Here is a 12,591-nt window from a genome sequence, read left to right on the forward strand (position 1 = left end):
GCTGCTTGCTGTGGCCGAGCTCTGCTGGAGGAGTGTGGAGAGATCTCGGCCCGGGCACTAGAGCTAGTACTCTCAAGGCATGCCAGCTACCTGGGAGCGAGGGGAGCCTGCGGCCCAATCAGCGAGCCGGAAGTCGTCCGGGTCAACCAATCAGGTCTCGGCATTGGAAGCTGATGGTGAGGTTAGAGGACGCGGTTATGGCCCTGGGCCCTACCTGGGGGAAGTATGCCACGCTGCAAGTTGTGGGGTCGGCTACAAAGGGAGGATAAGTGGGGAAAAGCAGAGGTGCGGGCTGTAGTAAAGCGTGGACAGGACAACAGAATGTGTGGAACTGAAAGAGGGACATTACATAGTGAACATAGGGGCGGGTCAGAGCATGACATTAGATAGGCGTGTGTTAGACAGCTGTGACCAATAAGTAAGCGTGTGAGAGCCATTTCTCAACGTCTGTTCCTGTGAAATGGAACTGACCAAGAGGAGATTGATAATTTTAAAGTATGCAATATATTAGTGTGGAGACTTTCCATCGGGTATACAAGGTCTTAAAGTGAGGATAATAATCTGTGGCTGGAATATGTGAGAAGCGTGTATGGTGTGATGTGGACATAGTGTTGTACTGTGATACAGTATCTGCCTGTTCATTGCCAGGGATTCCAAAATGGCTAGGTCGCCTGGAAATCTGATAGATTTATGGCGTGTGGACAGGTAGAACAATCAGTTCTGGATCTTACAGACTTTATGAAGGATAATGAGTTACAGGAGTCAGTAAAAATAGCGAAAAAGGAAGAAGGGAAATCAAGGCAAAAAGGAGTGCATACAGTTCTGTATTAAGGATACTAGATTCAGGAGGGAGGGTGTATTTAAAAGTGCGATTTGGTTAGATTACTGCGAATCCAGCTCCTGACGTAGATTTGGAACCATCAATGTAAACATGAATGCTGGAGGAATGAATGGAGCCATGGTCAAGGAAATGAGTGAGAAGGACAGAGGGGGGATATCTGATTTTGGTGGGTCAGGGAAAACTGAGGAGCAAATACAGGGATGAGGTATAAGACATGGAGGAACGGAATGGACAGACAACTGGAAAGATCGGGGAAAGGGAGAATGGGAGGAAGGTATCAATGCGTATGGAGAAAGGAGTAGAAAAACGTGGAGAAGCAAAGGTAGGAAGGAGGGATTGTGGGATAGTTTGGTAAGGGAAATTTGGTGGAATCGAACATAGCATCGAAGAGAGAAAAGGGCACAGCGTCGAGAGAGTGATTGAATGCCACCCTCAGTATACATGCTCTCAACTGGAGGAGCGCAAGGCGCCTAGGGTTAAGCAGAGACCGCAGTGGTGAATTGTATCAAGGTGAGCAAGAAGGGAGGTTGAGTTTTGCGATCTGAACTCCAGGATATGTGGGAAAGCTATGATTAGTGGTCCAGGAAGATATTGATGTTATTGCAGACTGAAAGAATTGGCGGAGATTTGGTATCGATGTGCCAGGGGCGTAGATGGTTAAATCATCAACATATAGTGATGCCCAGGCTCCTAGTGGTAGAACTGATAATGTCATTAACAGCAAGAAGGAATGAAGTGGTAATAAGCACACTGCCTTGTGGGATGCCTACGAACTGAGGAAAGGATGATGAAGTGGAAGAGGCAATTATGACCTGGAAAGTACGTTTAGAGAGGAACTACTTTATGAAGACACCCATGTTTCCACTTAAATCTAGGGAGGACAATTGTTGGAGAATATGGTATCACTATGTGGTATCATACGCTTTTTCTAGGTCAAGGAATATGGATAAAACAGATTCACGGCGTGCAAATGCAGATGTAATATATATTTCGAATTGAGCAGGAGTGTCTGGTGTACTTCGGGCATGGTAGAAACCAAACTGGGAAGGAGAGAGGAGATTGTGAGATTCAAGATACCACATTAAGCGGAAGTTAACCATTCGTTCTAGTAGTTTGCACAAGGAGCTAGTTAGACCAATGGGGCGGTAAAATAGAAAGGATAGAGAGGAAGATGGGAGGTGTCAGAGCATACAATAGTGAATACCATCAGGCTTTCATGAGTATTGCGGCACACCTGTGAGGCAGTATTGAGTTCAGAGGAATTAAAAAGAGCATTATAGGACTCATTAGTAGATAGGGTGAAGGTGATGGGGGTGCATTCCTGATGGTCTTGATGGAAGAGAAGTATGGGGAAAAGTGAGAGACACTACTGACAAGGCTGAAATAGTTGCCCATTTCATTAGCGACTTGGATAGGATCAGAGATGAGAGTATCTCGAATATGGAGGACGGGTGCAGGATGGGGGGGATGTTTGCCTGATAATTTATGGATCCGACGCTAAACACCTGAAATAGATGTAGATGTAACTGAGGAAACAATTTCGCCAGCTATTTGTTTTACTGTTTCTGATTGTACAACGAAGACAGGCAAATGCTCTTTTAAAGGAGATAAGACTGATAGCTGATTAGGGGTTCCTCAATTGTAGCGATAATTGTTCCAGGCTGCTCGTTTTAAGCGAAGCGCTTTGGTGCAATCAGAATTCCACCGTGGAACACACTTGGAGGTATGTCTTGAGGTTCAAGGAATGGCTGTATAGGCAGCTCTTAGGACCGTTGTTTTGAAATATTGTAGCATCTCTGAGGTGGGCGAGAGTGGGGATGAAGGGGTAGGGATAGTAGAGAGTGAAGTTAAAGTACACCAATCGGGGATTAGGAAGTGGTACGTACGAAGGAGGAGAAAGGAGTACTGGAAGTGGTCACTATAGAGGAAGTGGTCTAGAACTGACCAATGGAAATCTAAATGGATGGAAGTGAAGCATAGAGAGAAGTCAAAGTATGAAAAGGATTTTGTGCGCATGTCAAAACATGTGGGGTGATCTGAATTAAGAGTAATTTAGTCATTTGTGGAGAGGAAGCATTGTAGAGATCGGCCTCGAGAGGTGATAGTCACCCCATAGAATGTGGCGGCAGTTGAAAGAGGCCGTCCACTTTTAGGAAAAAATCTTTAATTATGATCGGATTTTCGATTTTTTAGTATGTTATATATACACATACTACAATTTACACTAGCAGTTTCATGTCATTCGGAAAATAAACAATCAAGTTATTTTTTTTTAAGTAGATTTTGAAAAATCAAAAAAATTGATTCTTCTCACATATCCATTGACCGAACTTGTTAAAGAAAGTCCCTCATAATCTCTATAGCAATACCTAAATCTTCTTCATTGGATTTTGAAACATCCTCTTAGTTTAGTGGGAAGATTAAATATATATATATATATATATATATATATATATATATATATATATATATTTATTTTTTTTTTTTTTTTTTTTTTTTTTTTTTTAATGCGTGTTGGTATGAATATAAAATATAATATATAGACTTCTATCATCTGAAATGAAAGGCCATATGCACAAAAACACGCAAATTTATTCAGCTTTCACATGATCCAAACCCCATTAGAATCGCCTAAGTAGTTATGGATAAATATGTCGACAAATGTGTAGTTTTGAGATATCAGGCTTTGAAGTTGAAGATACTTTTTCCTCCGTTTTCTTTCTTTTCTCTCTCTCTCTCTTTAGAAATCTGCTCTCTGCATCAATCTTGATGCATTCTATGGCATTCACATGTATTCTGAAGTGTATCCCTCCCCCTTTCCAAGGGACTAATGGCAATGAGTGCACATGATTGTAAAAATACCCATGACGCCAGAGGCTTCCAGTACTTCCCGAGGCATTTCATATGAATAAACAACTGCTGCTGCGCAGCTGTGATAGAGATGTATTTCTCATCATATTATGTTTATTAGTTACAGGAAAAATATTCATCATTAGAAGTGTCCTATTACAGGTAATGAGGGCGCATAAGGGGTCTCGCACCGAGCCATAGGACGCGCATCCTCTCGTTCCGGCTCCCTCGTGGTGACTGCCAGCCTCGTTTGTTTGTCGTGGCTGTCAGCTGTGCCGTAGGCAGAAATACCAGCTAGCGACCAGAGTATAACAAAATAAATCGAAAAGAAAATCCATAAAAACAAATTTGTTGAGTATATTTGCACGGCCGCGACACAGGGGGGGGGGGGTCAGAGATTTAGCCATAAATATTACATCACGATATAGCCAAAGCCGACCAGATTACATTTTTTTTTTTTTTTTTTTTTTTAATTCAAGTGGATGACCCCCTGAAATTACCAACTACGAGGAAAGGTGGTTGGAGTTGGGAAATTAGAGTTTCAAAGGCAACAATTTCAATGGAATGGGAAGCAGAGAAGTAGACTGATATAACTGTGAACCAACGGCGAAGACAGATGCGAATAACTGTGCACAGTGGTTTGAAAGGGAGGTATGACATAAGGTGTTTTCTGATGGATAAGTATAGACGAGACAAAGGGAGTGTGGGGAAGAGATAAAATGGTAATTGGGAATTGGAATAGGAGGATGTGTAAAGAAAGTCTCTTGGAGGCAGATAATGGATGGATTATAAGAAGCAAGGATATGACGAAGGTTTGGTCTGTGAGAGCGGAAACCGCTAATATTCCAGTGTAGGAAAGCTATATCTTAGTTATTTTATGAGTGAAAGCGTCGGTACGTGTTGGGGAATCTGGGGGGGAAGGAGCTAGGGGATGTAAAGGAGGGGTATCGGGAGGTAGGGAATCTGGGGAAGGGCATTGTTGTGACATGAGTGATTCCCGTGTGTATCCGGGAGGGAGTGGAAAGGATAGAAGGGATGGAGAGAGGGAGAATGTGCGTATAGTTGGGGTTGAAGGGGGTGGGTTGTGTTGGGAGGGAGTAGATGTGGGGGGAGTAGATGTGGGGGGAGTATTGGTGTTAGGAGGATGAATATTGGAAGGATGGATAGTTGGAGTTGAAGGGGATGTGTTGTCTTGGGAGGGATTAGGAGGAAGGGGTGTAGGGGTGCTGTGAGTAAGAGGGGGATGCATATCAGGAGGATGGGTATTGGAAGGATGGACATCGGAGGTGGACAGAATTGAGGGGGTTAGGTTGTGTTGAGAGGGAGTAGGAGGAAGGAGTGTACGAGGGGGATGGATATCAGGAGGATGGGTCGGGATTGAGGGGGTTAGGTTGTGTTGAGAGGGAGTAGGAGGAAGGGGTGTAGGGGGATATTGGTAGGAGGGGTATGAATATCGGCAACCACTTCAAGTGTGGATGGAGCATGAGTTATGGAATCTTGTGTCTCAAGCATATAGCTTTGAATGTCATCCATTGTTTCTGCAGTGGAGTTGGTTTTGTGAGAAGGTAATTGTTTCTGCAATAGAATTGGTTGGAGAGGTTTGTGGGATAAAGGTTTTCTTATGAGGAGGGGAAGAGGAGACTGGTGTCTCAGGAACAAAGGTATAGGTAGGTGGAGGTGATTGTGCTGTAGGGGAAGAAGGGTTAGAACGTTTAGTCTGTCTACTGCGGGGAGGGAGAGGGGTTGGTGTTGGGGCTGTAGTTGAGATAGGAGCTGTGGTTGAGATTGGGGTGTCTGGGTTTAGAGTGGCAAAGGAATTGGTCTGAGGGATGTAGAATGTAGAAGTGGAAATGGGGACATTTTGGGGTGGAGGGGGAGGGGCTGAGAGAACAATGTTACTAGAGTATGGAATATGAGAGAAACCTTGTCGACGTGCTTCCTGTCTGGCTTCACGTAAAGTGAGACCATTTTTGTATCTGAGAGTTGCTACCTCAGATTCAAACTTGTAAGTGGGACAGCCTCTATAAAATACATTATGGGGGCCGCCGCAGTTAGCACATCGTGTTTGTGCTGAGCAGTTTGATCGATTATGACCAGGTTGGGCACATATGGAGCATCGGTCTGTGGAACGGCAATGTTTGGCAGGATGTCCAAAGCGCCAACAGTTTTGACAATGACGGGGAGGGGGTTGGTATGGTCGAACAGGGAGGGATTGTCCACCGATGTAAGGGAAGGTCATGTGTACGGAAGGTAATTTTGGCAATGTTGGTCGGATTCTTTCGTTGACCTTTAGGAGGAATGGTGTAGCAATGTACTGATTTCACATCTTGGTCTTTGAGGCATCCTAATGTCTTCTCCACAGTCTGACCAATCTTTGGTATCGACTGGGCAGTTTGCTGGGGAGAGAGAGACAGTTCCGGTACAGGTATTAAGGGTTGGATGAGGTTCTGCAGGAATGGGGTTGCCAGAATGATCAGTTAAATTTGATAGTGCTATAGATTCAGTTTCTGATCTGACTGTTAAAAGACGGGAGCGATCGCGTCTGGTATGAAATGGGATTCTGCCAACTTGTTTTTGAAGGCATTGTTGAAAGAGAAGAGTTGCCCGAGTAAGGAGCTGTAGAAGGGATCACGAAAAATCGGTCCCATTTAGCTGGGCTAAACAGAGTATTTAAGATATTTGTTGGGTTGGTGGTGGTGGATGGTCGGGGACGTTTATTACGGAGTGATGGATAATAAGGCTGCCAGGGAGTAATAAGGGAGGATGCGGTGTTTGATGATGGTTGTGGGGGTAGAGTTGATGAAGTTGAGGAAGTTGGGAGGGTAGGAATGTCTTCTGGAGATTGATTTTCTGCTTGGGTGGGTAATGCAGTAGTAGGCACTGAGTGAGTAATAGTTTCAGTGTTCGGAGTCGTGATCAAAGGAGAGTCTGGGGTGGGGCTATTTGATAAAGGGGATTACATCTTCATTACTGGTCATGGGGAACCTTGATTATATAAAACGACATAAACGGTCCACCCTATGCGTCTTGGAGGGTAAGGGCTAGACAATTAAATCAGGAGTACCGTGCCCATGGTTCCCGCAGGCCGTTCAGGACTGGCACAAGGTCAGCCTTTCATCCTTTCAGCACGGCTCTTACACCTAAGTAAGTAAATAGTAGAAGGGGTTGGAGAAGGGACGGAAACAAAAAGCTGGAGGGGGAAAAGACTATGCAAAATTAGTTGAGTCGAGGGCTGAGACCTGTATTGGGTCTCAGTCTTCGTCTCCTACCCCCCCCCCCCACACTCCCCACGACAACAACGGGCAAGGGATTTGGGGGGGGGGCTGAGGGGGGGTGTTGGGAGGGAGTAGGAGGGAGTGTAGGGGGTCTATGAGTAAGGAGAGGATAGATATCAGAAGGATGGATATCGGTGGTGGACGGAATTGAGGGGGTTAGGTTGTGTTGAGAGGGAGTAGAAAGAAAGGGTGTAGGGAGAATATGAGTTGTAGGGGTATGGATATCAGCAATCACTTCGAGTATGGATGGAGCATGAGTTATGGAATTTTGTGTCTCAAGCATATAGCATAGAGTGAGGCCATTTTTGTATTTGAGAGTTGCTACCACAGACTCAAATCTGCAGCCTCTATAAAATACATTATGGGGGCCGCCGCAGTTAGCACATATGCGTGTTTGTGCAGAGCAGTTTGATTGGTTATGACCGGGTTGGGCACATATGGGGCATCAGTCTATGGAACGGCAGTGTTTGGCAGGATGTCCAAAGCGCCAACAGTTTTGACTTTGACGGGGAGGAGGTTGGTATGATCTAAAAGGGAGGGATATAGATGCGTAAGGGAAGGTCATGTGTACGGAAAGTAATTTTTGCAATGATCAGTTTCTTTTGATGACCTCTAGGGGGAATGGAGTAGAAATGTACTGATTTCACGTCTTGGTCTTTGAGGCAGCCGAGTAAGTCTTCTCCACAATCTGACCAATCTTTGGTATCGACTAGGCAGTTTGCTGGAGAGATAGAGACAGTTACGGTACAAGTATTGACGATTGGATGAGGTTCTGCGGGAATGGGGTTGCCATAGAGATAAGTTAAATTTGATAAGGCTATAGCTTCAGTTTCAAATGTGACTGTTACAATACGGGAGTGATAGTGTCGGATACGGAAAGAAACTCTGCCCACTTGCTTTTGGAAACATTGTTGAAAGAAGAGTGTTGCCTAAGTAAGCCGTAGAAGGGATCACGAAAATTCGGTTCCATTTAGCTGGGCTAAACAGAGTATTTAAGATATTTGTAGGGTTGGTGGTGGTGGATGGTCGGGGACGTGTATTACGGAGAGATGGAGAATAAGGTTGTAGGGTAGTAATAAGGGTGGATGCGGTGTTTGATGAAGAATGTTGTGGGGTAGAGGTGGTGAAGATGAGGAAGTTGAGAGAGTAGGAATGTCTTCTGGAGATTGAGTTTGGGTGGGTAATGCACTAGTAGACATTAGGGAGTAGTAGTTGTAGTATTCAGAGTCGTGGTCAAAGGAGTTTGAACTGGTGGGGCTATTTGATAAAGGGGCAAGCCTCATTGCCCCTAATAAGGGTATTACATCTTCATTTTTGGCCATGGGAAGCCTTGACTATATTGGGGAAATAAACAGTCCACTCCTCAGGGTCCCCTTGAAGGGTAAGGGTTAGATAATTAAATCAGGGGAGTACCATGCCCATGGTTCCCGCAGGCCGTTCAGGACTGGCACAAGGTCAGCCTTTCATCCTTTCAGCACGGCTCTTACACCTTAGGAAGTAGATAGTAGAAGGGGCTGGAGAAGGGACGGACACGAAAGAGCTGGAGGGAGAAAAAACAATGCAAAATTAGTCGAGTCGAGGGCTGAGGCCCATGGCAAGGGAGATTCCTGCATTGGGTGTCCGTCTCCGTCTCCTAAGCACCCCCACGACAACGGGCAAGGGATTGGGAGGTAGGGCTGGGTGGCCAAAATGCCAACATTTCTGATATTGACGAGGAAGGGGTTGATATTGTCGTACATGGTAGGACAATCCATCAATATAAACCTCATGGGGGTCTTGCCTATGGAAACTGATTTTGGCAATATTGACGTAGGACTCACGCTGGCCTCTGGGAGGAATTGTGTAACACTACAGCCACTGCATCATATTTAGCAATGCAGGAAAGTAGATCATTTTCAGTCTGACCAGTCCTTGTCATACATGTTACAAGCATTTGGGGGAATAGAAACAGTTCCAGTACAAGTATTAAGAGAGGGGTGAAGTTTGGCAGGAATGGGTTTGCCAGTAAGGTCAGTTAGGGTAGCTAGTGCATGAGCTTTGGATTCAGATGTAACTGTGACAAGGCGTGAACGATCAGAGCGATTGCAAAAGGTAACCTTGCCTACTTGTTTCTGGAGGCACTGCTGAAAGAAGGGTATTCTCAGAATAGGGGGTTGTGGGGGGAATCACAAAGAATCGATCCCACTTGGCTGGGCTAAATATAATACTCAGGTTTTTAGAGGCAGTAGAAGGAGGAGAACGAGAGAAAGATGGGGTGGTGTGGAGTGGCGTAGTTCTGCGGGTGAGGAGGGGGGGAGGACAAAAAGGAAGAAGAGTAGTATTAAGGGAAGAGGGGGTAGACATTGAAGAGGATTGTGTAGCAGGAGATGAAGAGGAGAATGGGGAAGAGGAAGAGATGCTGTCTAAAGGTTGAGTAATAACCAGGGTGGGGGTTTTGGAGTGATTAGAGTTGTTCGTAAGCATAAAAGAGGGGGTACTAGTATCAGTGGTCGGAGCCATGGTTAAAGGAGGGGCAGGGGTCTGAAAACCATTAAAATCAAATTCAGATAGGCTAGTTGATGAAGGGACAAGCCTTAATGTCCCTATTAAGGATTAAGAATCTTCATTACTGGCCATAGTGAGCCAGAATAAAATGGGGAAAAGAAACGGTCTACACCTCAGGGTCCCCATAAGGGGTAAGGGCTAGGCAATTAACTGAGGGAATACCGTGCCCATGGCTCCCGGAGGCCGTTCATGATGGACACAAAGCCAGCCTTTCATCCTTTCAGCACGGCTCTCACACCTTAAGAATATGATTGAAGAAGGGAATAAAGAAGATACGGAAGAGGAAAGGAGAGAAGAAAAGACCTAGCAAAATTAGTTGAGGCAAGGCCTGAGGCCCAAGGTAGGAGTGATCCTCTACATTGGGTCTCAGTCCCCGTCTCCTAAGCCCTCCCACAACGACAATGAGCAAGGCATTGGGAGTGGGTAACTAGAAAAGTTAAAATCAGTGGAGCTAGATGATAAAGGGGCAAGCTTTAATGCTCCTAATAAAGGTATAAAATCATTACTGTCCATGGTAACCCTGGAGTTAGTAACGAAGAGAAATGGTTCTCATATATCTATATATATTTATATATTTATATTTATATATTTATACATTTATATCTCATGGGGACCATAGGGTCTCCATGAGATATAAAGTCTAAATAAATAAACAAAGGAATACAGTGTCCATGACTCACTGCGGCCAATCAAGACTCACACAAAACCAGCCAACATCTTCAGAAGTGCACAGGCAAAAGAAATGGAGAGGAGAAGGAAAAAAAGTCATAGAAAAGATCATGCAAAATTGATTGAACCAAGCCTGAGGCCCAAGTCTGGGGAGATCCCTAGATTGGGCCTCCCCATGAGAAAAATGGGCTTGGGAAGGGGGAGGGGATAAATCTGTGATAGGAGATATATATATCACAAAGAATAAACTTGGAATAAAAAGCTAAATTTTCTCACTGTAACAACATTCCTGTATGTACCAATGTGAAAGGTTTATAAGAGCACATTTTTAAATATATAATGCTTTATTCATACATTTGTTTAATGTTGTAATAAACAGTGTATTAAAGCTATTTTCTGGTAGAAGTCCATTACAATAGAAATCTTCAGCCATTGCCATACCTTAACTTCATTCATTAAGCTGTATATCTTTAAATGTTAAAAGCAGATAAGAATGAGGACAACCATAAAGAACGTGTTTCTCTTTGTCTCCCCAAATAAGTTAGGGTTACCAAATAATATTTTGTTTCACATTTCATACCTATGGCAATCATTAGTACCTTTCCTTAAATATATTTGATGAAAAGCACACTGCTGTCAAGAACCATCTACTATGCACCTCTTCCAAAGGCATGCCATAGAAATTGGAGCATTTAGATGCACAACAATCAGCTAATCTGCATTTGATTGCTTTAAAACTATAAACAATAAACCAATCCCCAACACAGAAACCATCTACATATACCTTAAGTCAACTTTTGCAAAATACCAGTACAAATATTACAGTAAGGCAAGTTGCACATCAAAACTTACAAAGACTAGATATAAAATCATGCTTTTTCTATTAAAAACTCTAGGGCTTGTGACTTATAGCAAGCCTCCAAATTCAGTATGTTAATTCAAGACCCCTAAGCCTCACCATGGATGCTTAAACCTAAACCAAGGGTGGCCATGAAGATGGTGTTACATGAAGCTAAAACTTCATTGAACAAATCATGCAGAGCAAGATAGTTTTCTTGCTGAAGCTAATATGAAACTTTAATACTGCTTCCCTGGCAAGAAAAAAAGTAAACTGAAAATAAAACAAAAGAAAGGAAAAGAAGTTACCTATATATTTCTTCTCAACCTGTTGGAGGTCCAGCTTGGGGAGGATCAAAAGGATGGACACCTGTCAGGTCTGTACTTTCTTCTTAGCACCACAAGATTATGCAGAACTAGTATTTTCTACTCAAAACAAATAGTGTTAATCTAACAGAAATCAACTGACAAAAAACAATTTACATGAAGTGTAAGGCAAATTACTATCCTACGATCAACATTATAATAAGTAAACATATTTTTGGGTAGTTTTGGTGACCAATTTATGAAGACAAAATCTTATAAGAAAATTTTTAAGTACTTTTGTTGACTACTGATAAATTCAATACAGATAAAGGTTCCTAGTAAGTGCTAGCTAATTCTGCTCAACTTCTTAACTTCCTGGTTGTATCACTATGATAACTTTGAAAAAATAACAGATCCTTAAATCTACCACTGGCTGCTCAAGAATGCAATCAGGGTTAATGTACCAACTTAATATAGGAAACAAAGACTCTGCACATTATAGCTTCCTAAAGTGTAGCTAATAACTCATTAAACAACATTAGAAAAGGCCAATGACATAAAGTCCTCATAGTTAATAGTAATGACACCCTTCATTTGTGTGTCATGTTTCCTAAAGGCATTAGTCAGCCTCTGAATCTGGACATTTGAGACAATGAAGTTGTCAAGGGTCACCTGTCGTGTTCTAGGAGCAAATTTCGACACCAAGAACCCCACAAACTGAGGGGTGAGGTTGAAGCCCATCTGCTGCAAGGCTGCAAAAGAGCAAAAGAAAACATGTAAAAATAGTATACTATGTAATGACTAACCCTCACTTGAAGCACAATCATTTTCATTATGGTTGAAACTGGGGAACACCAGTAAACTTTTACCACAAAAGGAGATACTACAGGAGGAATGCAATCAGTTAATTCATTCTATTGTTTAACTAGAAACACTCAGACAGCACATATGTCTGCTAAGGCAATAGGGTTACTGATGCAATAAAAATATTCACATTAAGAATTACATCAAAATCATCTCTTTCTCAAGTACATTGGTGACATCCATGTTTCCCTATCTCGCAATGATAATGAATCCTTTAAAAGATTCCTGGATCCGGATCATGTCCCAGATCATCACCAAAATTTAATAGCATCTGAGTTGGGATAAGAAACACCTCTGATAAAAATTTCATAAAAATCTTTTAATAAATTTTTGAGTTATCCTGCTAACCAATTAGCCAACACTACCAAAACCATAACCCTCATGGCAAAGGTAATAAACACAACA

The 12,591-nt window shown here is 43.0% G+C and overlaps 1 protein-coding gene across 1 annotated transcript in view; it reads right to left on the bottom strand.

The window, feature by feature from the left end:
- Positions 1–10,504: 10,504 nt before the first annotated feature.
- The window catches only part of LOC138859691 (peflin-like), a gene marked incomplete at its 5' end in the record, with an annotated part of 2,856 nt that continues 769 nt past the window's right edge, over positions 10,505–12,591 (bottom strand). The window contains 1 exon segment of the mRNA XM_070115518.1: positions 10,505–12,074. Within this exon segment, the coding sequence (XP_069971619.1) occupies positions 11,851–12,074 (224 nt within the window). The 3' untranslated portion in view covers positions 10,505–11,850.

This window comes from Penaeus vannamei, chromosome 37 (genome assembly GCF_042767895.1).
Source record: "Penaeus vannamei isolate JL-2024 chromosome 37, ASM4276789v1, whole genome shotgun sequence".
Taxonomy (NCBI): domain Eukaryota; kingdom Metazoa; phylum Arthropoda; class Malacostraca; order Decapoda; family Penaeidae; genus Penaeus; species Penaeus vannamei.